Source organism: Neoarius graeffei, chromosome 18, assembly GCF_027579695.1.
Source record: "Neoarius graeffei isolate fNeoGra1 chromosome 18, fNeoGra1.pri, whole genome shotgun sequence".
Classification (NCBI taxonomy): domain Eukaryota; kingdom Metazoa; phylum Chordata; class Actinopteri; order Siluriformes; family Ariidae; genus Neoarius; species Neoarius graeffei.
In genome coordinates this window covers 43,559,400-43,585,757 of record NC_083586.1, presented here as the reverse complement: position 1 = coordinate 43,585,757, position 26,358 = coordinate 43,559,400, and the positions used below count along the sequence as shown (strand labels likewise).

The 26,358-nt window shown below is 39.8% G+C and overlaps 1 protein-coding gene across 12 annotated transcripts in view; it reads left to right on the top strand.

Moving 5' to 3' along the window:
• Nucleotides 1–26,358, top strand: part of mcf2la (mcf.2 cell line derived transforming sequence-like a) — a 167,897-nt gene that overhangs the window by 137,807 nt on the left and 3,732 nt on the right. For 9 of the 12 annotated variants that reach the window (XM_060898862.1, XM_060898868.1, XM_060898870.1 and 6 more), the window contains 5 exons: nucleotides 455–640; nucleotides 9,560–9,634; nucleotides 14,076–14,182; nucleotides 18,858–18,967; nucleotides 21,923–22,026. In XM_060898862.1, the coding sequence (XP_060754845.1) occupies nucleotides 455–640; nucleotides 9,560–9,634; nucleotides 14,076–14,182; nucleotides 18,858–18,967; nucleotides 21,923–22,026 (582 nt within the window). Of the gene's footprint in view, nucleotides 1–454; nucleotides 641–1,023; nucleotides 1,117–4,856; nucleotides 4,932–6,026; nucleotides 6,078–9,559; nucleotides 9,635–14,075; nucleotides 14,183–18,857; nucleotides 18,968–21,922; nucleotides 22,027–26,358 lie in introns of all 12 variants that reach the window. The other 3 variants (XM_060898873.1, XM_060898863.1, XM_060898866.1) reach the window with 3 other exon arrangements.

Below are 26,358 nucleotides of genomic sequence, written 5' to 3'. Positions count from 1 at the left end.
ACTGGAATCACGTTATCCTCAATAAATAAAACTGACAAATTTATAATAAAAACTATTTGCCTTTAATGGTTTACATTACATTTTCTTGAGGGTCATTTTGGCCTCGCATGCCAAGCATTCTCTCAACTTTAGAGTGATGCTAACGTACTAACATGAAAGCTTTTTGGCTGCACCATCACGCTGTCATGCTCCTAACTTGGTTGGTAACAAACTGGGAAAGTGTTTGATCCCCTTTCTTCTTTTTCCTACTCAGTTTGTCTAACATTACTGTAATGGTGACTAAAATGTGTCTAAAACAGCCTGCAAATTACTGTAGATGTCAAAATGAATATTATCACCAAACCATAAAATGATGGCACCTTTTCAGAAAATAATACAAATTTGACTAGTTTATAATGTAAATGATTGCAGGAATTGTATTAACACCCTGTTACTGTATTATTACGAACCACAGAAGCAATTCAGCAGAAGACGTCCGAGCAGCTTTCTCCACTTCCCACCTCCAACAGCGCAGTGATCAGCCTGAGCCCCTTTAAAACCAGTCAGAAGAGTCAGAAGAAAGGAGAGGAGAAGAAAACCGAGCCGACGCTTCCTGAGCTCAGCTTAATACCTGCGATGAGAAACTCTGACAAGGTCAAAGGTGAGCTTTTCGAGACTTTTTCTTCAATCCAGGAGCAGCTTTAAATAGCAGCAACCTTAAACCAGAAATGTTGATGTTACTGGTATGTCGTTTTTAAGGATTTACAAAACTATTCATCCGTCATAAGACGTTATGTTAGTAGAACATAAGCTATACGGTATATTGGAATTGGCATAATAAAACATTGACATCCATGCTTTCCAGGATTAGGGTGATCATTATCGAAAACCTTGAGTGCTTCTTTCTTTCCTTTTTTTTCTGAATTTTCTTGATTTACTAATCCTTTATTTCTACTCTGGTCTTCTCTTGTCTCCATCCTGGCTATCATTTACTGAATTTACCTGATATCCTTCTTTCTTCTTTGTTGCGTCTCTTCATGATAGAGGACACGGTAACCAGTCCCACCACTGACAGGGCAGCGGTGGCTAAAAAGCGTTTTACACTACAGGGCTTCAGCAACCTCAAGAGTCAGAAAGGTATAACAGGATTCCCAGTTCTTCCTGATACTCAGCAAACAAATCTTGGCCAGGGATCTGCATTGACTCTCGTCATTATGTAGAGATATAGAAATGCAGAATAACTGATAGCTGTAATGCTATTTTTTTATTCTCGGTGCAGAGTTGCTAACAACAGTTGGTGCTAAAAGCCTTACATTACCCATGGTTACACTCTGCCCACCAGGTACAATGCAGTTACGAACACTCGACATTTGTCATCATGGATTAATCCATATACAGTGAAAGGAAATAAGTATTTTGTTTTTGTTACCTAATATACTGTACTGGGGTGGTGTCGTGGTTAGCACTGTCGCCTCACAGCAAGAAGGTTTTGAGTTCGAACCTCACAGCCGACTGGAGCCTTCCTGTGTGGAGTTTTCATGTTCTCCTTGTGACTGTGTGGGTTTCTTCCCAAAGACATGCGGTCAAATGGCTACTCTAAATTGCCCATAGGTGTGAATGTGTGTGTGAATGGCTGTTCATCTCTGGCCAAGTTTACATTAGACCGTATCTGTCTCGTTTCCTTCGCGGATGCACTGTCCGTTTACATTAAACCGCCGGGAAACGGGAATCCGCCAGGGTCCACGTATTCAATCCAGATCGTGTCAGCTCCGGTGCTGTGTAAACATTGAGAATACGCGGATACGCTGTGCTGAGCTCTAGCTGGCGTCGTCATTGGACAACGTCACTGTGACATCCACCTTCCTGATTCGCTGGCGTTGGTCATGTGACGCGACTGCTGAAAAACGGTGCGGACTTCCGCCTTGTATCACCTTTCATTAAAGAGTATAAAAGTATGAAAATACTGCAAATACTGATGCAAATACTGCCCATTGTGTAGTTATGATTGTCTTTAGGCTTGCCATCCTTCCACTTGCAAGTGGTAAGTGATGTGCGCTGGGATCACACACACAGCGGCTCAGTCCCGAATCACTGCTTGTGCACTACACTCGCGCGCTCTGTGAGCTGCGCATGGCCAGAGTGCGCACCCTCCAGAGGGCACTCGCTGTTCAGGGTGGAGTGATTTGGAGCGCAGGATGCCTGCGGAGCCGAGCATATCCGTGTATTGGTGTTGCTGTGTGCACGCGAATCGTGTATTGGTGTTGCTGTGTGCACACTAATCGTTTTAAAAACGTTAATCTGATGATCCGCTGATACGGTCTAATGTAAACCCCACCTCTGTGTTAGCCAAAGATGACTTGCAACCACGTGATCAAAATGTGCTACGTCATGAGCATCCGCCATGACGGTAGATATACAAAGCAACTAGGACAGCAGCCGCTGAAAGCGTGTCTGTAAACAATGCTGAATTTTCTCAGTGTTACCACGATTTGAACGATCGAGCAAAGATTCGATACAAAGAGAAGATAGATATGTGTGGTTTTGACCCATATTAGTTAAAAAAGTCAGACTTTTTTGAAGATAAGATGCTTCTACCGACCATCGAGTACCCAGATATCATGTTCTGTCTGGTTTGGCTGCCGAAGAATCAAGTCCAACCTGGGATGAAACATAGCCCTGCCCATTTTCTGAGTGGGTGCCCAGTCTGGATTGTTTCTATCATATAATTTTGCTGGCGCGCCTAGAAGCAAAATGGTAATACACGTGTTAAAATTATAACAACGACCACGTGAACCACGACAAGAGAACGCTCATTTTATAGCAAAATTCTGGCAACACGAAATAAAATTATTCCATGATATTATTGAGGGAGCTTTTGAATCTCACCTGAGATAAAATGATCACTGCAAACACAAGCGGTTTTGGTTTTAGCCTCTGTTAGATCAGCCCTGCCGATGTTCAGCCGTGCTTGTCTTTTCTCCGTACTAAGCCTCAGAGTTTCCTCACCCTCTTTCCGAATCGCGGAAGGAATTCTAAAAAACCCAGAATGTGCCACAGTCACGAGTTCTGTTGCGACCACAACCATATACAGCACAAAGATACGGCATCGCTAAAAGAATGCTTAAAGCAGTGGAAAAACAAAGAGAGTTGCGCACGTGTGACTGTTTTTGTATGGAATGTCGCTTGACCCCGCATTTGTATCTCCACGAACATAGCCAACATCCAGGTTTCTATTTTGCTTTGACGGCACTTGCAAGTCAAGGATACACACACAAAAAAAAGACCTTAAACATGCCTTTCAGAATGGTTGTTTCGATAATACACAAGTGGAAAATTCATAGCATCACAGTGATATCAGACTAATGATAAGGAAGGTAAGAGAGAAGCCAGAAGTCAATAGAAAAGAGTTGCAGGACAGCCTGAAAGCAGCGGGAACAAGAGCTGCACATTAACGACAATAAGCAATGAACTGCAGTGCAATTTCTTCTTACCATAGATGTCTCGAAGCCTTGCAGCTTTGCAACAAAATACTAATGCTGTTCATTCATGGGGTCTGAATACTTTTCCCCTATCAGTTTCATTTTTAGATAAACATTATTTTTTTGTTTAATGTGTTTTAATCTTGTAAATACATACATTGATTTTCTCCCCCCTGGATTTATTAGTACAAATATTGAAAAGATGTCGTGTGTGAATTTGACATGTTCTCAGTACACTTCAAATAACAAAAAGTGTAAGAATACTTACAGGGATCGAAATTAAGCATGTACCGACAGACATGGGCAAGTCATTCTCATACTCGGGCAGCAATAAAATTATCACTAGTTGTCCGTCGGACAACTGTGTTTGAATGTCTATTTTACCAAGAAAAATTAAGTTGTTGTGATTCCTAACAGAAACGGAACGAAAACTTTATTTTTCCCGTCTTCTCTTTCGTTTGTCCTTGACTTTGGTTCGTTGCGGTAGTTGACGCTTCCATTCGCGAGATGGCGCTACATGATATTATGATTATTCACACGAGGCGCCACTGTCACATAGGCTAGAACAAACGAAGCGTCTTTTTGGACTGATTTTTAATTCTGATTTGATCAGTTACACTTGACCATGATGACATGATGTTTTCTGACTGTTTAACATGTTTAATAGAAGATACTAGTAGTTATACCTAGTTGTTTTACTGTTCATCATGATGAAATAAACACCAAACACATATGAGTGTTGTAACTTTATTTCTATCAATCAGTAATCAAACAATGGCAAAACAAGTTGAAATATTTTATTGTATACTCTATAATATACATCCAGATTGCTTTTTATGCAAATTAGTTACCCAGTCAACCTGCAAAAAAGTAGGGCAACTGATACATGCATGCGGGCAAGTACATTTTTGGGGTTGGTTGCCCTGAGGGCAAGTACATTCAAAAGTTAATTTCAACCCCTGACTTATTTCCCTTCACTGTATACGTAGATTAGGGTCCGTATTCATCAAGCCTAGCACGCTTTTTGAGCTCTCCTGAATGTTTGCAGAGTTATGAGCATTGTTATGTATTAGGAAGTCTGATCAGTTGCTTTTAGTCGTGTGTGTGTATGTAAGAGTAGAATTAAAATCTAGGAGTCATTCCCTACTTGATGAATACTACAGGCCTAGAAATAACGTGTGTGCCCCTCTAGAATGTTGATAGTCTTTCTTATTAAGAGACTTGTATATGATTTGTAGAAGTTTACTACTTACTCGTGCCAATTTCTTCATAATGCAAAGCGTGGCCTGCGTTGCTTTAGTTCTCATCATATGACTGTCTTCTACTTTTTCCTGTCCTTCCTTGGCTTTCTTTCTCTTTTTTCTTTTGCTCTTTTTTTTTTTGCTCCCTGGCTGCCAGGATATCCCCCTAGTCCTGACCACAAAACTAAGCGGCATGAGATTAAGAGTGATCCAACGCCATTTGGCTTCAAAGGTACACTGGTACTTCACTAGTCCATTACGTCCCTCAAAGTTCACCCATTGGTCATTCACCTTGAGCCACCCGTTTGTTTAGAAACATCAGAATGTTTTGAGGTTTTTTTTTCTTTTAATCCCCCAATGATGTCCATGTACTTTGTATTTTTCCATGTTTAACTGTCCTTGTTGACTTTTGAGACATTCCATATTTTAATATTGTTTTACTTCCATCATTCCAACATGGAGTAATTGGGCATTTTCCTATTAGTTTATCCTTGTAAGAAGTATTACCTTTGAATTGTAATTAATATAACGACATAGAGAGAAAAATATTAGCAGTAGTGCTGCACTATGTTTATAGAAGGTCTTATTTCTTGTTATATCTTACCGTATATATTTGTAATTTGTTTCCTTTTCCTGCATTCATGCTAAATTTCAAATAGCTTCCTGTTCACTACGTAGGACATAATGTATTGACTTTGCAAAGTGAAAACATTGTAGTGCACTATGCTGTACTCCAGTTAAAGGGATCCTCCAGTGGATTTACTCTTAAACTTGTGTTAAGTAAAAGTATTTGTAGATTTCAACAGTCAAACATTCATTTTCGGAAACCAAATAGTGTTCTGGAAAAATTAATGTTTATTAAAATACGAGATGGGCCTCCCACGGAAGTGACGTATGCGATGATGTGGCTTAGTGAAAGCTTGGAGCAACTCAGCTGTTTATATCATCTGCTTACTTCATGGTTTTGCTAGTAGAGTTCAAATGAATCATCTAATCAGATGCTTTCATCTCCCAACAAAGAACACGGGATAATCTTGTGTTCGAAGACAACTGTCTGGATTTCAACACTCACTGGTTCATCTGTTTGCACAGCAATATCCCTCTTTCCGGTCAATTCACGTTCCGAGCACATAAATGAGACTGAAACGACCATGAAATAAAACTTCGGAAATTTCAAATGAGTGAGTTTCATGCAAAATGTTCTGAGTAATTCTATCTGGAGTATAGTCGACTGTACCTGAAGGTCAGTCAAATGCTCAGTCTCTTCATCTGTTGGTGATTGTTCTTTAATGTCAGTGTTTTCTGTGTTACTCGTATTTTCTTCCAGTGTACGCTGAAGAGCCTACAGCGCATCGGAATACTGATTACAATTCACCAGGTAGGACTGATGGATCCAGACTGATGCGTGCGCAGAAATATATATGCACCACTTGGCAGTGGTCATGGGGTATTTGTTTACTTTACCGCTAGCCGGCTACATGGGTTATAGCCACGCTCAACCAACAGACCGGGCTGAGCCGTGGTCGTAGCAGGCCGTAGCTGCCCTCTTCAGAAAGAGCTTGGCATGCTCTACAGTGGTACTTGAAAGTTTGTGAACCCTTTAGAATTTTCTATATTTCTGCATAAATATGACCTAAAACATCATCAGATTTTCACACAAGTCCTAAAAGTAGATAAAGAGAACCCAGCTAAACAAATGAGACAAAAATATTATACTTAGTCATTTATTTATTGAGGAAAATGATCCAGTATTACATATCTGTGACTGGCAAAAGTATGTGAACCTCTAGGATTAGCAGTTAATTTGAAGGTGAAATTAGAGTCGGGTGTTTTCAATCAATGGGATGACAATCAGGTGTGAGTGGGCACCCTGTTTTATTTAAAGAACAGGGATCTATCAAAGACTGATCTTCACAACACATGTTTGTGGAAGTGTATCATGGCACGAACAAAGGAGATTTTTGAGGACCTCAGAAAAAGCATTGTTGATGCTCATCAGGCTGGAAAAGGTTACAAAACCATCTCTAAAGAGAGTTTGGACTCCACCAATCCACAGTCAGACAGATTGTGTACAAATGGAGGAAATTCAAGACCATTGTTACCCTCCCCAGGAGTGGTCGACCAACAAAGATCACTCCAAGAGCAAGGCGTGTAATTGTCGGCGAGGTCACAAAGGACCCCAGGGTAACTTCTAAGCAACTGAAGGCCTCTCTCACATTGGCTAATGTTCATGAGTCCACCATCAGGAGAACACTGAACAACAATGGTGTGCATGGCAGGGTTGAAAGGAGAAAGCCACTGGTCTCCAAAAAGAACATTGCTGCTCGTCTGCAATTTGCTAAAGATCACGTGGACAAGCCAGAAGGCTATTGGAAAAATGTTTAGTGGACGGATGAGACCAAAATAGAACTTTTTGGTTTAAATGAGAAGCGTTATGTTTGGAGAAAGGCAAACGCTGCATTCCAGCATAAGAACCTTATCCCATCTGTGAAACACGGTGGTGGTAGTATCATGGTTTGGGCCTGTTTTGCTGTATCTGGGCCAGGACAGCTTGCCATCATTGATGGAATGGTGAATTCTGAATTATACCAGCGAATTCTAAAGGAAAATGTCAGGACATCTGTCCATGAACTGAATCTCAAGAGAAGGTGGGTCATGCAGCAAGACAACGACCCTAAGCACACAAGTCATTCTCCCAAAGAATGGTTAAAGAAGAATAAAGTTAATGTTTTGGAATGGCCAAGTTTTGGAAATGTTGTGGAAGGACCTGAAGCGAGCAGTTCATGTGAGGAAACCCACCAACATCCTAGAGTTGAAGCTGTTCTGTACGGAGGAATGGGCTAAAATTCCTTCAGGCCGGTGTGCAGGACGGATCAACAGTTACCGCAAACGTTTAGTTGCAGTTATCACTGCACAAGGGGGTCACACCAGATACTGAAAGCAAAGGTTCACATACTTTTGCCACTCACAGATATGTAATATTGGATCATTTTCCTCAATAAATAAATGACCAAGTATAATCTTTTTGTCTCATTTGTTTAACTGGGTTCTCTTTATCTACTTTTAGGACTTGTGTGAAAATCTGATGATGTTTTAGGTCATATTTATGCAGAAATATAGAAAATTCTAAAGGGTTCACAAACTTTCAAGCACCACTGTACGGTTCTGTGAAAATCCATAGCGATCTGTTAAAATTAGTGAAAATTATTTATGCAAATGTGCATCTGTCAGATTCTTGGGCTGTATCCATCCCTGTATACTACAAAGAACCACAGTAGAACAACGTCGAAACTAACCTCTCAGTATTGCTGTCTCTGTTGCCACTCACCACTGCATCGGCGGATGTTTGGAGCCGAACGATGGGCAAATATTGTTGGCACGGCATCATCTTTTCTTTCTTTTTATTCTGGAAGCCCCTGTTAATCATGCTTTTAATTCCATCGATTCATCGAAACGGGATGATTCAGAATGTTCGGAGCGCAAGTTGGGCACCGCAGGCAGATTGTACTGAGGTCTTCTGATGGCGTGAATCCATTTCTTGTGACCTGGTCAGACGATTCTGGCCAGGTAACCAGTGAAAGATATCTTCTCGTCCTTTTTTTCCCACATCATTTTGGAATGTATATGAGTGATTCCACGCTTATGGGTACTGAAATGGGGACATGAACTTATTCACCTAAAACCATTTCTTTTTTTACCATCAGGTCACAAAACATGTAATCTTTAATGAATGATATGTTAAAAGATAACTTTAATTTTCTGAGATGTAATAAAAACATTTATATGCCAAAGTCAAGCCTATGAGTTCCAAAATGATGTCTGTTACATTACTTCTGTTACGATTGTCCATCTCGCGTCTGTTACAAATTAATTACAATCTAGCTATATACCATGTTAATCTTATTGAAAGAATGTGTATGTTTATTCTACTACACATGTTTATTAATTATATTTGCTAAAACATCACCTTCCTATGTTTCAAAAAGTAATTCTACATTGTTAAAATTGAGAATATATATGTCCACAACACTTCTGTTACGTTCTGACTTTGGCATATAAATATGTTTTTATTACATCTCAGAAAATTAAAGTTATCTTTTAACATATCATTCATTAAAGATTACATGTTTTGTGACCTGATGGTAAAAAAAGAAATGGTTTTAGGTGAATTTTTAAAAATAAGTTCATGTCCCCATTTCAGTACCCATAAGCGTGGAATCACTCATGTGCTGTACAATGAAGCATACTTATTTAAAAACCTATAAATCCGGTAAAAATACTTGTAAAACTAACAAAACCACGATGTAAGCAGATGATATAAACAGCCGAGTTGCTCCAAGCTTCCACTACACCACGTCATCGCATGCATCACTTCTGCAGGAGGCCTCTCTGGTATTTTAATAAAAAATTAATTTTTCCAGAACACTATTTGGTCTCCGAAAATGAATGTTTGACAGTTGAAATCTACAAATACTTTTACTTAACATACGTTTAAGAGTAAATCCGCTGGAGGATCCCTTTAAGATTCAGTCAAACAAGAAGTCCTTGTTGGAAAAAGTTACATATATCATCACTTTTAGGACTCGTTCTGTTTCGGAAAACTGTTTCTCGGCACTCATTTAAGACGATTAAATGTGTTTGTTTGTTTTTTAAACTTTCAAGTTCACTAAAGTTTGACTTGTAATCATTTTAATCAGTAAAATTTCACTGACACTGCTCAACATTTTGTACACATATTTACTCTGTTCAGGGAATAAAAATAATTTCCTAATATGCCAGTATATTTACCCAACACTTTGGTTGCTATCAGTCAGATGTGGTTTTAAACGAGAAGGCTCTGATTGGTTGCCTCTCCCTCAGATGCAGGTCCTACCATCTCCCTCAGCCGGGCCAAATGGCTGAGCACTTCTAGCCTCGTACAGGCTAAGCGCAGAGGTAAAGCTAGCTACCTGGTGTGGGTTGAACTTTGACCTTTCACTACAGCCTAACTTCCTTTAATCGTTAAGATACAAAGGTGTGGTTTACCAGGTTCGAGGAATATTCCACCACTTTACACTTGTACATTGTTAGCATAATTGTGATTTTTGCATGAAATATTCCTTTAAATGATTAAATGCATGAAATGTTCCTATTTATGGTAAATCCACATATTGTTTATGATTCAGGTCGGGGAAATCATCCCAATTATGTGTTTACTGAGAAAAGAAAAATTCTGAAATTATGCATGCCTGATTGTGAGTTGAGGAAAGCATTAGCGCCACCAGATAGAAGAGACCTCACTGTGGTGCTACAAATCCACAGCACTGTATGAGGAGCAAAATGCTGCGGTTACATCCACATTAATATCTAATTATGATCATGATCTGATTTCAGTGCTTTATCCAAATCCCCATGTAAACTCAATACTCTGATAAAGTAAATGAACACCTAGCTTTCAACCCTACTTAACAGTCATTCCACGAAATCTAGTCCTGTATGAGCTGACAGCCGACGAGGTGCGTAGCACTGTTGGCTATAAGCCATGCATGACTAGATTGAGTGGAATAACTATTTTGTTCTCTGCACATTCACTGGATTTTGAGAAATGGAGCATTTTTATTTTTTGCAAATTCGATAAAGAAAAACTATATACAAAACATCTGACAAAATAATTTCCATTTAAAATGTAAACAAACTGGCGAAATGACTAGCAATTTGTGAAAAATGCTATAATAATAATTCTTGAAAAATTAAAAAAAGATACGTTCTTACCATCAAATATTTTTATCCCATATTTTATTGCTTTTTTTTTATTTTGGGGGGGTTTTGTTTTTGAGTAGTTATTTCATCCTCGGTTGGTTCAGTAACGTGCCCTGTGTCCGAAATCACACCCTACTCACTATACAGTATAGTGAGTTCGCCATTTTTTAGTGCTGTCCGAATGTATAGTGAGAATTATTACACCCTATATAGCGCACTCAAAGTATCCCACAATGCATCACAAAAAGTAGTGTACAACTGATGGTCACTAACCAAGCAATATATCCCATCATGCATTGCAGTCGCGCTGAAAGAAAAAAAAAAAGTGCGTTGGGGTGAACAGATGGAGGAAGAAACACTTCATAAATGGACATTCAAAAAAAATAGTAAGAGAATAGAAAATAAGCTAAAATAGAATAACAGATAATATACAAGAATAAAAGTTACAGTGTAGAGCGAGGAATGGACCGAATTGATCAGATGATTCACTGCCGTTGAATCATCAAATTTAATTTAATAAAAAAAAAGCCTCAAGGCAGCAGCAAAGAAGAAAGTATTCAGTCTTGATTTAAAAGAAATGAACGATGCAGCAGACGCAAAGTACTTTGTATTTATTAATGTGGGAAATACGCTCAGTATAATATGTATTTATCACAAAAACGCACGCATGTATTTATTATTTTGAAAACCCACCAGCTGACTGATCTGGCATGTTTTAATTGTGTGACAGTAATGACATAAATAACGGCGTGACAGAGTAGTGTCCGAAAGGGTAGGGTTTTTTGGGGGGGGGGGGGGTTCCCTTCATTTTACCAATGAGCTCATTATATAGTCCTCTATATAGTACAACCCCGATTCCAAAAAAGTTGGGACAAAGTACAAATTGTAAATAAAAACGGAATGCAATAATGTGGAAGTTTCAAAATTCCATATTTTATTCAGAATAGAACATAGATGACATATCAAATGTTTAAACTGAGAAAATGTATCATTTAAAGAGAAAAATTAGGTGACTTTTTTTTTTTTATTTCATGACAACAAATCTCAAAGTTGGGACAAGGCCATGTTTACCACTGTGAGACATCCCCTTTTCTCTTTCCAACAGTCTGTAAACGTCTGGGGACTGAGGAGACAAGTTGCTCAAGTTTAGGGATAGGAATGTTAACCCATTCTTGTCTAATGTAGGATTCTAGTTGCTCAACTGTCTTAGGTCTTTTTTGTCGTATCTTCCGTTTTATGATGCGCCAAATGTTTTCTATGGGTGAAAGATCTGGACTGCAGGCTGGCCAATTCAGTACCTGGACCCTTCTTCTACGCAGCCATGATGCTGTAATTGATGCAGTATGTGGTTTGGCATTGTCATGTTGGAAAATGCAAGGTCTTCCCTGAAAGAGACGTCGTCTGGATGGGAGCATATGTTGCTCTAGAACCTGGATATACCTTTCAGCATTGATGGTGTCTTTCCAGATGTGTAAGCTGCCCATGCCACACGCACTAATGCAACCCCATACCATCAGAGATGCAGGCTTCTGAACTGAGCGCTGATAACAACTTGGGTCGTCCTTCTCCTCTTTAGTCCGAATGACACGGCGTCCCTGATTTCCATAAAGAACTTCAAATTTTGATTCGTCTGACCACAGAACAATTTTCCACTTTGCCACAGTCCATTTTAAATGAGCCTTGGCCCAGAGAAGACGTCTGCGCTTCTGGATCATGTTTAGATACGGCTTCTTCTTTGAACTATAGAGTTTTAGCTGGCAACGGCGGATGGCACGGTGAATTGTGTTCACAGATAATGTTCTCTGGAAATATTCCTGAGCCCATTTTGTGATTTCCAATACAGAAGCATGCCTGTATGTGATGCAGTGCCGTCTAAGGACCCGAAGATCATGGGCACCCAGCATAGTTTTCCGGCCTTGACCCTTACGCACAGAGATTCTTCCAGATTCTCTGAATCTTTTGATGATATTATGCACTGTAGATGATGATATGTTCAAACTCTTTGCAATTTCACACTGTCGAACTCCTTTCTGATATTGCTCCACTATTTGTCGGCGCAGAATTAGGGGGATTGGTGATCCTCTTCCCATCTTTACTTCTGAGAGCCGCTGCCACTCCAAGATGCTCTTTTTACACCCAGTCATGTTAATGATCTATTGCCAATTGACCTAATGAGTTGCAATTTGGTCCTCCAGCTGTTCCTTTTTTGTACCTTTAACTTTTCCAGCCTCTTATTGCCCCTGTCCCAACTTTTTTGAGATGTGTTGCTGTCATGAAATTTCAAAATGTCTCACTTTCGACATTTGATATGTTGTCTATGTTCTATTGTGAATACAATATCAGTTTTTGAGATTTGTAAATTATTGCATTCCGTTTTTATTTACAATTTGTACTTTGTCCCAACCTTTTTGGAATCGGGGTTGTAATTCCCAGTATAGTGAGTTGGAGTAGTGAACGAGTGAGTGATTTCGGACACAAGGATACTCTGCCATTTTCTTCTTCTTCTTTAGGGTTTTTTAGCGGTTGGCAAACCAACTTAAAGGTGCATTACCACCACCAACTGGGCAGGAATGTAGAACAGAAGATATTGGGGCAGAAAAAAAACTATATTCTTTTAGCTATTTCTGTTTCTTTTAAATACCTGTTAACAAAGTGATATATCTGACTTGATGCACTCCACCATTTTTGTTTTTCTCAACTGACGGTATATGAGCTGATAGCCTTGTAGTAGAGTAGCCAATCAGAGCTTGCGATTGCTCATATCCAGTGAATGTGGATAGAATAAAATCAGACTATTCAGTGCATATATTCTGTAAATATTATCCCTAACCTGCCTAGTTTTGTATCAGAATTTATTATGTCATTTAAAATTTCCAAATATTCGTCGCGTAAACCAGAAATGAGACTCAGTGGTGCTTTGTCACGTCCATCTGCTTCTGTGGATTTACCAAAGGGTTCATTTTGTGAGAAATCTGATTACTGATTGACTTGTGAGCCCTGAGTTCCCATTATCAGATTACTTGTGTGCATGTAAACATGTTAAATTGTCTACAAAATCTGCTTTTTTTTTTTTCTTTTTTACAGCCATCAGATGATTTTGTACCCCTACATATTTACTTTTAGTGGTTCTATAAACCCAATAACCTAAGATTCACTTGCTTATTAAGGTCAAGGTTCAGTCTTAAAGAGAGCGTCTTATAACCTGCATATTATAAGAGAGGCTTATTGTGTATGGCATCTGGAGCTGCTTTCATGAAGCATATTTTGATAAAAGGTGGATATTGGTTCTGTTTTTGTGCAATACAGACGTTTTTTTTCAGTGAAATATTACTCATCACACATCATACAGTGCTTACAGAATGTACTATAGGATTGTTGTGTAGTTTTTAATGAACTGCACTCATGTTGTTAATAGCAACTTTGCAGGACCATAACAAATGACTGAGTGTGTTTTATTAGTTCCTGTTCCTTTTGTCAGCTGATTTCTAGTGATGGGAAGAGAAATCCTGTTGGCTTTTTTTTTCCTCTTGTTTCCTTCATCATCTTTCCATCTCATGCCATAGTTAATTCAGAGTAATGTAAATGCCGGGTCATTCATCTAATATTCATTTATTCTCCCTCACTCCTCTTTATACAGGGTTCAGTAAGGCCTCTCTGTCCATGGATGCCTCGGAGGAGAACGATGGGTACTCCAGCGCCGAGGACCCCTTAAACTCGGACCCTGAGGATGAGGGGAAGAAACTGGTAGGTCATTGGCATGTAGATCTTTTTTTTTTTTTAATTACTGTATATCTCACCCATCACTCTTAGAAAACAAAGTACATTATTTTTTTCGCGGTCTGGTTTCCATCAAATCCTGAGCTCTGATTGGCTGGCGAGTGGGTCCGTATCCTATGGTACGGACCCCAGTTACGGACCTCTGGCAACTCGCTCGTTCACAACAACAACAAACATAGTAGCATTTTTTGTCAATGTTTATCTTTTTTTTTTTTATAAGATTTATTTATAAGTTTAGCAAAAATCTTATAAATTTTTCCAGCATTTCTCAGGAGAATAGCATTAATTTTACAGCATGGATAGCGATAACGACAGTGTTCACAGCGAAAGCGAGTTTTACTACCCTGAGGAAGACGAAATAAAAGAAAACATTTCAGGAGAAAGCTAAAAACCTGTAACTTGCTAACACCGAGCAAAAACATGGCTGAATCCTGAATGACTCAATTTTGTATAAATAGGGGACTACATAGGCGGCAAAATGTAGTTTTTTTTTCCTGCCATGGAAGTGCACTTGTATACCGAGGAGGAAGCCGTTTGCATTACAGCCGTGAATGAGGATTCAAAATGGCGTCTCAGCTCGGTTTTCCCTTTCGGGCGCTCTCGTTTTCTGTTAGAATTTGGTAAAGAAAAAAAATATTATTTACCAGCTTAAGGTCGGTCCGTATGGTGAAATACCATGATCTCGGCCTTGAATACTGACCTCGGCACAGAGGGCCTTGGTCAGTACTTTCAAGACCTCGGTCATGGTATTTCACGATACGGACCTCCCAGCTGGTAAATAACTTTTTTTTTTTTTGCGGTGCAGTTTCCATCAAATCCTGTGCTCTTGACTGGCTGGCGAGCGGGTCCGTATCCTATGAAACAGACCCCAGTTACGGACCTCTGGCGACTTGCTTGTTCACAACAACAAACATAGTAGAATTTTTTGTCAACATTTTTTTTAAATAAGAGTTATTTATAAGATTATCAAAAATCTTATAAATTTTTGCCAGCATTTCTGAGGAAAATAGCATTATTTTACAGCATGGATAGCGATAACGAAAGTGTTCACAGCGAAAGCGAGTTTTACTACCCTGAGGAAGAAGAAATAAAAGAAAACATTTCAGGAGAAAGCTAAAAACCTGTAACTTGCTAACGCCGAGCAAAAACATGGCTGAATCCTGAATGACTCAATTTTGTATAAATAGGGGACTACATAGGCGGCAAAATGTAGTTTTTTTCCTGCCATGGAAGTGCACTTGTATACCGAGGAGGAAGCAATTTGCATTACAGCCGTGAATGAGGATTCAAAATGGCGGCTCGGCTTGGTTTTCCCTTTCGGGCGCTCTCGTTTTCTGTTAGAATTTGGTAAAGAAAAAATAAATATATTATTTACCAGCTTAAGGTCGGTCCTTATGGTGAAATACCGTGACCTCGGCCTTGAATGCTGACCTCAGCCCAGAGGACCTCGGTCAGTACTTTCAAGACCTCGGTCACGGTATTTCACGATACGGACCTCCCAGCTGGTAAATAACATATATTTATTGTGTCTTTAGGGGTACTATAGCTTGTCACTGGAGCAGTACCCGCTAAGGCAGTGGTTCTCCAACTGGGGGGTGGACACTCTGTGAGTGGGGCGTGTGGTCACAGACCATTCAGTGGCAAATGCAAGGAGCTGGTTTACAGTTGCACCAACAAATAACGAATGCCTTCGTCTTCAGTCCAGCCAACGAAAACGGAGAATTATTTGAAATCTCAACAAGGAACTTTTATAGACACACTTCAAGTCCATAAGAGATCACAGACATCGGAAACACCCCACCATGCAATCGAGTCGAGCTCGTACCATTGCAGCTATCATATAGCCTACTATTAACTTTTCAATTACCTTTTACCAACAGCCTTTTTAAAGGCTATATCCTTGCATATATAGCTCGCCTTCCAGCACTGCTATTGCAGTAATAATTTAAACAGTCTTTTTAAAGACTATTTCAGCCCTCTTTTCTCGCTTTAAAACTCCATTTAAATCCGATCTTACCATCTCTCTTTCCCACTTGTCAATTTACTTTCTCCTTTGCCTATGTGTCAACCTACTCTTTCTCCTTTCTTTCTTCTTTCTCCTACTTTTTTCTCTCTTTCCTCCACCTTTTTTCTTCTATTTAAAAGTTGTCAGGTCCAACACCGTATCACAGTTAATTATATTTGAACTTAATTACATTAAGCACGGTTTGTAGATTGCATAATTGTCGTAAATTGTGACATGTGGCCCGGCCTCGCAGACTTCATCACTGAGGCACGCAGCAGTGATTTCTCCTCTATTTTTCAATCGGCTGCAGATCATCTGTCTGGGCTTAAGCAGCAGTTAGTTTCTTCTTTCAAGGAGGACTACCGGTCATTTTCATGGGGTCGGGACCCATTTGTTTGCACCGCAAAAGATTTGTCACCGCAAATGCAAGAGCAGCTTATTGAGCTGAAGAGTGACAGCAGGCTGAAGCACCTTTTTAGCACCTTGCATCCTTCTGGGTAACACTGATGCAGGAGGACCCCCAGCTCTGTGATGTTGCCTTAAAAATTCTCCTACCTTTCGCGTCAACATACTTGTGTGAGGCAGGCTTTTCAAAACTGACCACGCTCAAAACTAAGTGCCGCAATCGCGCACAGATTGAAGAGGCTGCGTTTAACTAAAATTGAGCCGAGAATTCGAGAACTCTGTCAAACAAAGCAGGCTCGTGTGTCACACTGAGACATTCGTTAACACTACCTCCGGTACTCCGGTAGAGTTCGTTTGTTCGTTCATGTGTGTGCTTGTTAGCAACTTTGCAGAAAAAAAATGTACAGACGGATTTTCATGAAAATTTTACTAGATGCGCGTCTTAGCCCAGTGAACGACTTAAATTTTGGAGGTGATCTAGAACCACGTCTGGATCCAGAAATTTTTAAAAGGACAAGAACATTGTCAGTCTCGGACTGTGTTGTCTAACATTGTAATAATACAATAATCTCATCTCATTATCTCTAGCCGCTTTATCCTGTTCTACAGGGTCGCAGGCAAGCTGGAGCCTATCCCAGCTGACTACGGGCGAAAGGCGGGGTACACCCTGGACAAGTCGCCAGGTCATCACAGGGCTGACACATAGACACAGACAACCATTCACACTCACATTCACACCTACGGTCAATTTAGAGTCACCAGTTAACCTAACCTGCATGACTTTGGACTGTGGAGGAAACCGGAGCACCCGGAGGAAACCCATGCGGACACGGGGAGAACATGCAAACTCTGCACAGAAAGGCCCTCGACGGCCACGGGGCTCGAACCTGGACCTTCTTGCTGTGAGGCGACAGCGCTAACCACTACACCACCGTGCTGCCCTAATACAATAATACACAACAGTAAAAAAAAACAGCCCAATAATAATAATAATTAATAGCTTATCTATCTTTTTTTTTTTGGGGGGGGGCCCCTCAAAGTACACTTGCTACAGTCGGGGAGGGCCCAGATCGCTAATGTTTGAGAACCCCTGCTCTAAGGTACTTATTTGTACCCTTTAGATACTATTTGGGAACATGTATGTACCTTTTTGGCCCTAAAAAGGTACACACAGTTACTTTGAGGTCCAATGATTAGCCCTAGGGGGTACATTATTAGTGTAGATTGTACCTTGAGGGACAGAAATGGGACTCGTACTGTACTTCTGTTTCTGACAGCGTTGGGTCACTGAATATTATAATAATATGGAAGGAGCGTAATATGTTTCAGTGCCACTGAAATTTGAGTTTAAATTTAGCTCATAAATGATTTACGAAGTTGCCTTTAAAATCATATTTCACATAAAGGACTTCACTGACTTTAAAAGTGCAGTGTGTCATTTTTCTAAATGTTTCCAGACCTCTACTAAATCACATAATGTGAAAAAACCTTAATTCACAATAATGCCATACAGTAGATTTTCCTCGTTTCTTAATTTCAGCTTTTCATTTTTTCTGGCCCATAAATTAGCCAGAAGCTCTTCGGCTTTGACACTTTTCCTTAAAATTCAGCTCATAAAGCATATGTAATTTCATATCCAGGTGGTCAGTGATTTTCACCTGTAATTCTTCTCAGCAGAAGACTTAAAAAAAAAAAAAAAAAAAGAAATATAACGGCTCCTTTAAAATTGCATCTTTAAAATTACTTTCCAAAGAGAAATCATATTAGAGCTCGGTGATATGACGATATAATATGAATATCGTGATTAAGTTAGATCACAATATACTTTGCTGAGATATTGTTGGTAGTGTGATGACTTTTTCTAACTTTTTTTATTGACAAATTAATGGAACAGAATAGAAACAGCTGATTTGATGTAATTTTTCTACTTAATTTCAAAAAAATTATAAACTTCTTACAGACTGTTTGTTTTCCCCATTTTTCAATGTTAAGTTTTTGCAGACATTAAATAATAATGTCATAAAACTCATTTTAAGAGTTCTTAATGCAGCACTTTTTCCCATCAGTTTGTTGGTTAAATATGAATTATACAGTATACTGTGATGCAAATCGGGTACCTTGAAAATGTCAAGTATTGTGATTTTTGAATTTTTTTTTTATCATATTGCCTAGCCCTACTGCATATAATATACGCAATCATCATAATGTGTGTGTGTGTGTGTGTGTGTGTAGTCTCCAGGCAAGTACATTGTGGTAGCTGATTACGATAAAGGAACTCAGGACCTCACAGTAAAGGGTGGAGACATGGTGCAGCTGGTCCGAGAGGGTGCTGACGGCCAGTGGTAAGCTGATAAACACAGACTGACCAAATGTGGGTAAAGAAGCTTAGAAGAAACAGCTGATGGCAAAAGTTTACACCCGTCAACCCCCAGGATTCTAAATGGGGGGGGGGACTAAAATGAGAATAGAATTTCCATAAAGTTAAATGGGACTCGTCACCAAAGAATGAGTCCAGTGTGGCAAAAGTTACATGAGAGATAGTGATCTGAAATCAAAAAATGACCCACATATCATTTTTTTTTAAATTTTGCCATAAATATGTACATTCCTTAATCTGTAATGTAGTGTCACCAAAATATTATACTGTAAAACAACCTATAAATATGAATTTGTAGTCCAAATAAACATGTGCTACGCCTTAATTTCTGTTTACACATCGCAAAGTTTACAGCTGATTTTCTCCAAATTTTATTTTCTGTTATTATGATGACCTTAAACATGTTCGCTAATTTCTCTGGATTGGTTCCACCAAATTTAACAACTTACTTATGGTCCCCGTTATCTCTGAGCAAGGATGGCTCTTTGGTGGCGCTGCTGACGTCTCTCTTCTGCGCGCCGTTGTAGCCTCGTCTCAGACAAGGTCTTTCCACTGTGAATGTGGTCTCTTCAGACAGATCTGTCGGCTGTGGTGTTGTACCAGTCGTCACCAATGCCAAATATGGTTAAATCCTCTTTCACTCAGTCTTTCCACCGCTTCTTGGGGTATCCACGAGATCTAATTCCATGGGCAAGCTCTCCAAAGAGAAGCTGCTTTGGGATTCTGTAATCAGGTGTCCTGCAGACGTGTCCTAACCAACGGAGGTGGTTGCTGCGTACCATGGTCTCTATAGTTGTTGTCTTGGCTCTGTGTTGGTAATGTGATGCCACCATTGGATCTTCAGAATTTGCCTCAGTGACCTTTGATGGAACATTTCTAATAGATGGATGTGTAGAGCAAGGGTGCTCCATGTTTCACTCCCATTCAAAAGACAGGGCAATACCATGGCTTTGTACAAATTTAACAAATGACCCCTCATTTTAAGCCTAGGTCACAACCGGACGTACGATTTTTTGGCTGTGCGATTTTTGGCATTTCCCAAATTGCTGCGTTTTTTTTGTTCGTGGAGAAAGACGCACGTTGGCCGTAAGTTTGTCTTGCAACCTGAAAAAAACGTAAGCGCCCGTAGAGTTTGTTTGACATGACAAAGAACCTCTGCGGCCGGTCTGCGGCTCAAAAATCAGCACGTCACACATGCGCTCTCCGTGCGTTTTACGCGCGCCGTCCGTGCGTTTCTTGCGTTTTTTGCACGTGGACCAGCCATACGGTAGGAGCACATACGGCCGGTTGTGACCGAGGCTTTAAAGATAATTAACTGTAGATTTACAATATCCAATAAAACAACTTTTAATTTTTTTTGACGTGTTGGACTTATTTTTTGGTGACATGCCCTAAATATGAATGTGGGTGTGTCCTAAATCAATAGAAGGCTGATGATTACAGCTGAGATTGTAATCCAAAAGCTTCAGAGTCGACGAAAGACACTGGAGATTGTTGCAAAGGCATGGGCTGGCAAGTTTTTTGAGAATATTTATATCACTTCCCAAAATAGCAGAATGCTTTCCAAATGTCCAAATTAATCTTGTTTAAAATGTTAGCACATACACTTTATCTGCTCTATTAAAGCTGTACTGACTTTCAGATTTTTCAAGTGTAGGTCATAAAAAGAATTTTCCCTGACACCCAATTATTTTTGTTTAGTGGACCGAAAGCTACTGAATTCGAATCACAGACTTCCAATTTTATTAGTTTTTTAAAAATAGAACAATTAATGACTTTAGGGTCACGTGGCCATACATTCTCTGCTATTTTTTCCTGCTTCACCATGATGCAATTCAAGATACTTCGTCATGCGTCACATGGTGGGCTTTCCCTGTTCGCGCAAGGCATTGTGGGATACAAATTTGAAACAGGAGAGAAAAATGGAAGACGTGAGTGTGCGAATGAAACGTGAAAGACCGACTACAGTAACAGAAATCGAGAAGAAAAGACGTTATGTTGCGAAGGAAAGGAAACGCAGGACCAAACTAATAAATATCGGCAGTCGGCGAGCACCTCGGTGTGATCAGCTGTTTGTTTAACGACAGAATGATGGAACTGTCAGTGCACGGTCAAAGTAAACCTGCGCATGTGCACACGGACTTCCGAGCCACAGAATGGTCTGAGGTTGTTGGTTTTTTTTGTTTGTTTGTTTGTTTGTTTGTTTTTGGAGATTTTACAGAAATAAACATGCATCACAATGCCCAAATTTCAGAGGGAACTAAATTTTACCGATTTTATGAAATCGAAAGGCCGCCTACTTTTAAATGCCAGATGTTATTTTTAAAGCGAATGTAAAAATGTGAATTAATAGGGAGACTAAAACCTTTTCAGAAATTGATTACGCACATGCTTCATTTCAAACATTTAATCAAATGGCTTTAAATGTGAAAGTTCAGATTTTAGCTGTTTTTGCAAGCCAGAAAAGTTCAGAGAGCATGATACAAAAGTGAGAATAATTGCATTGAGATTCAGATTTTTAGTATTTCAATTCGAATTTCTATTCATGCACTACTAATTCCATCAAGACTCTTATTTTGTAAACTGTTATTATCTTAACATGCACTATTTGGCCATTTTGATTCCTTCAGAACATGAAGGAACATTTTTGCTCTAAATGCTTTTGTCAGCTTTATTTTGTCCTGTGGGTGTACAAACTTTTGCACTGAACTTATCCATTGCTGCTGGCTTTCATTCCGTATTTGTAGTGCTAATATGAGTTGATTTAACTGAATGGTCATTAATAACACAGCTTTAATGATTAGAATTATGTAGTATGGGTATGTTTTATAATCAGAATATGAGAGTTACATTGACAAGTAAAGAATCTGTGTGTGTGTGTGTGTGTGTGTGTGTGTGTGTGTGTGTGTGTGTGTTAAAGGTTGGTGCGTAACCTGAATAGCAATAAAGAGGGCTGGCTGCCTGCTGCTAACCTGCTCACTCTACTCGGGGAGTCCAAGTCGTCACAGTCTCTCACCAGTTCAGGTGAAAAAGCAGCATCCATTGCAAATTCTAATTTTACTGGTCTTACACACACACAGCTGGACACAGTACAACTGTGAGATGCTTTTCACGACTGTCTGATGACATAAAAACAGAATTAACATGAAAACAGAATTTGCACAGAAAGAGAAAAAGAAAAATCGGTACCCTATGGGTCCATGTGGTTCCTGCTTATAAATAAAATAGTTTTCTGATCCCAAGTCCATACAGTAAATATATACATGTTATCAATGATACTCGCCTCACCTCTTGCAAGCATCACCAAGCTGTGAGCAGCATCAGGGCTTGGAGTATTTCGGTTACCGGGTTTTGTGCCAAGTACAGCGCTGTGAACTAGATCTGTTTTCAAAAGAGTAAGAAAGCACTTGTTCATGAATTGTCTTCGAAGCATTATTTAGTACTAATGAGCACATTTTGTTTCACAAGTGTAGTGGAAAGACACTAAAATAAAGTTAAAAATTAAAGCGAACAGCAGAAGTTTGACCAATTATACTTTTGACTTTTAGTTTTCACGAAGGAGCTGATTTATTCCCACATGGGACTTTTGTAATTGCAAACTGAGCAGATCGCTTAAAAGATTCCAACACCGTCTTCGCTGCCTTCTCAAGTTTTTGTTGAATGGCTGGAATTCCTGGCGTAAATATCTGCCAGAAAGCTAAAAAAAAACTTTCATTTGGCCTTTCAGAAGGAAAGCTGTGCTAATCAAAAGGTACATTTTCTTAAACACCACTTACTCGATATCGAATCAGTAGCCTTGGCGAACCATGAGGTGAATTTCGTTTATCTTGTTATATGCTGGTTATCTTCCCATACTACGAAGTTACAACGAGGTTGCTCTTATTTCATTTCTGGTTCTGATTGGTTCCGAAGTTTATCAAGAAGTAGAACGGGTAATCAAACTTGATCAGGATAAGTGCTGATTGGTTACGAAGTTTTGCTTTTGTTACACTCATTCTTCAGGGATGAGAGTTTTCCGCTTTTCGGCGGATTTCCGCTTTTTCCGAGCAAAAATCGATATTATGCCAAATCCGTTGAGGTTTTTTTTTTTTTCATTGAGGGGGGTTGGGGTATGTTCCTTCGTGATACTCAAGCGTACGACGATGTTACATGTTTACATTTTCGCCATCTTTAGTCTCGCTAAGTCTCGCGGTAGAATACGTGTTATCTACAATGTAATTGGCCAAAACATCGCTGGCGAGAGCATGATAGCCAATCATAACAGTTCTTACAAGAGTGTGGGAGAGAACAAAAGCCAATCATAACAGTTCTTACAAAAGTACCCGCATCGTTCTATTTTATCGAAACTTGCACATGTTCATCGTCGCTGCGCTTCAAAAATACGTTTCTCTTTCGTATCAGCTTTTTTACTCAAAATGCCGAATACAATTGACAAGCGAGACGAAGCGAAGGTACGTGAAATCGATGCTGGTATAAAAAACAGAGAGAGGACTGACAAGCTTTTGTCTTTGGCCAAAAGGCTGAAGAAGAAATCGAAATGATTAAATGAAAATGAGAAGTGACTGTGAACTATAAATAACTGTATAAAGTGTACATAGACATTATCCCATAAACTTAGCATTCGTTTGATTTAATACATTGAACATGTATATGATGGTCAGTAAATCTGAATTAATGCTGACAGGTTTGAAAACTTAAATATTTCAAAAGACTTTGAAATCATATGCAACTAATGAGGACATAGGGTGACTGACCTTTTCTCCCTAAGAAATTTTATTTAATATATGAACATTTTGATAATTAATAAAACTTACGTTTAATGTGAATTTAGTTTGTCATTTTTGTTGATCATAAATTATAACCATACCCTTGAATGTAGAATGTGATTTTATTTTGAATTCAAACAATACTCCTATTGATTTGAAACATATTTTCATGTAAATATATAAAAAAGACAACAGATTTTTTTATCTACTACAGCTCAGATTGCATGAAAAGTGGTTTGTAAGGCCTTATTTTTCAAAATTTTCCTGCGGGGGTATCCCTCCCAGACCCTTAGCTTCGGGCGCCATCTTGTTTTCTGCTTTTTTTGGTGACCACCCACTCTCATCCCTGATTCTTACATTTGTACAACACGGCTTCGCCACTCGTTCTTGTGTACCTTTGATAGCGCAAGATCAACTGTTCATATCGCGAGATCACGATTTGCCGTTCTGGTGATTATGCACAACACGATAACACAGTGGCTCCACCTCTGAGGCAGTAGCCACAAAAATATAAAAACTATATGATATAACGATGGATGATAGAATGGGGAATAAAGTGCAGATATGGCCTAAAGGTTAGAGAAGCAGCTTTGGGCCCAAACGGTCATTGGTTTGATTCCCTGGACCAGCAGGAAAATCCATGGCTGAAGTGTCCTTGAGCAAGGCATCAAACCCCCAACTGCTCCCCAGGCCCTGGGTGTGTGTGTGTGCGCTCATTGTACATCACTCTGGATAAGAGCACCTGCTAAATATCTGTAATGTAATGTGCAGTACAATGCTGTGCCCGTGATTTTAAAACATCGAGCTGAGGTAATTACGGTGAAAAAGTGAACATGTATAACTAAAAGCGCACTCCAAGACCACAGACTTCCACCAAGGACAACGAGACGACTCTTCTATGATATGCTAATCTGCAACCGCAGCCACTTTATACGTCTGAAATGGATTGTGATATGGAGTTGTTGTGTTTCTACATTGGCTATGGTTTATCACTACTGAACTTTACTGCCATCTACTAGATTTTAAGATGTATGGTATTTTTGAGCGCAGACCCCCACCAAGGCCTCACAGTGTTGGCAAAAGTGGAAATAAATTTGCAGATCTGGTACAAATTTGAACGGATTCTTTCTTGGCCCGTGCTATACTCTTCCACCAAGTTTCATGGAAATCAGCTTGGTAGGTTTTGCACAACACTGCTTACAGATGGACAAAGAAACAAACTGCATCAAAAACATAACCTGATTGGTGGAGGTAACAAATATTTATAAATATGGGATAAACATCATCTCATCTCATTATCTGTAGCCGCTTTATCCTTCTACAGGGTCGCAGGCAAGCTGGAGCCTATCCCAGCTGACTACGGGCGAAAGGCGGGGTACACCCTGGACAAGTCGCCAGGTCATCACAGGGCTGACACATAGACACAGACAACCATTCACACTCACATTCACACCTACGGTCAATTTAGAGTCACCAGTTAACCTAACCTGCATGTCTTTGGACTGTGGGGGAAACCGGAGCACCCGGAGGAAACCCACGCGGACACGGGGAGAACATGCAAACTCCGCACAGAAAGGCCCTCGCCGGCCACGGGGCTCGAACCCAGACCTTCTTGCTGTGAGGCAACAGCGCTAACCACTACACCACCGTGCTGCCACATATTTAAGTTATTCCACAAAATCAAGTCATACATGAGCTGATAGCTGATGAGATATGTAGTGCCGAGTTGACTATAAGCCATGTACGACGAGCTTGAGTGAGTGGAATAACTGTTTGTCTATCCACATTCACTGGATTTTGAGAAACGGAGCATTTTTATTTTTATCTTTTGCAAATTCGATAAAGAGAAACTTTTTATACAAAACGTCCGACAACAACATTTCCGCTTAGAATGTAAAGAAACCGGCGAAATGACAGTTGCAATTTGTGAAAAATGCGACAATTATAATTCTTGAAAAATAAAAAAAGGATACCATCGAATACTCTCTCTCTCTCATTATCTCTAGCCGCTTTATCCTTCTACAGGGTCGCAGGCAAGCTGGAGCCTATCCCAGCTGACTACGGGCGAAAGGCGGGGTACACCCTGGACAAGTCGCCAGGTCGTCACAGGGCTGACACATAGACACAGACAACCATTCACACTCACATTCACACCTACGCTCAATTTAGAGTCACCAGTTAACCTAACCTGCATGTCTTTGGACTGTGGGGAAACCGGAGCACCCGGAGGAAACCCACGCAGACACGGGGAGAACATGCAAACTCCGCACAGAAAGGCCCTCGCCGGCCACGGGGCTCGAACCCGGACCTTCTTGCTGTGAGGCGACAGCGCTAACCACTACACCACCGTGCCGCCCACCATCAAATACTTTTATTCCATATTTTGTTCTTTTTTGTTTTTGTATTTTTGGGGTTTTTGTTTTTGAGTAAAGTTTTTATTTCATCCTCGGTTGGTTCAGCAACACGCGTCGCCATTTTGTTTTTCTCTACTCACGGTATATGAGCTGATATCCTAGTAGTAGAGTAGCCAATCAGAATGCACGATTGCTCATATCCAGTGACTGTGGATAGAATAACAATGATTATATTT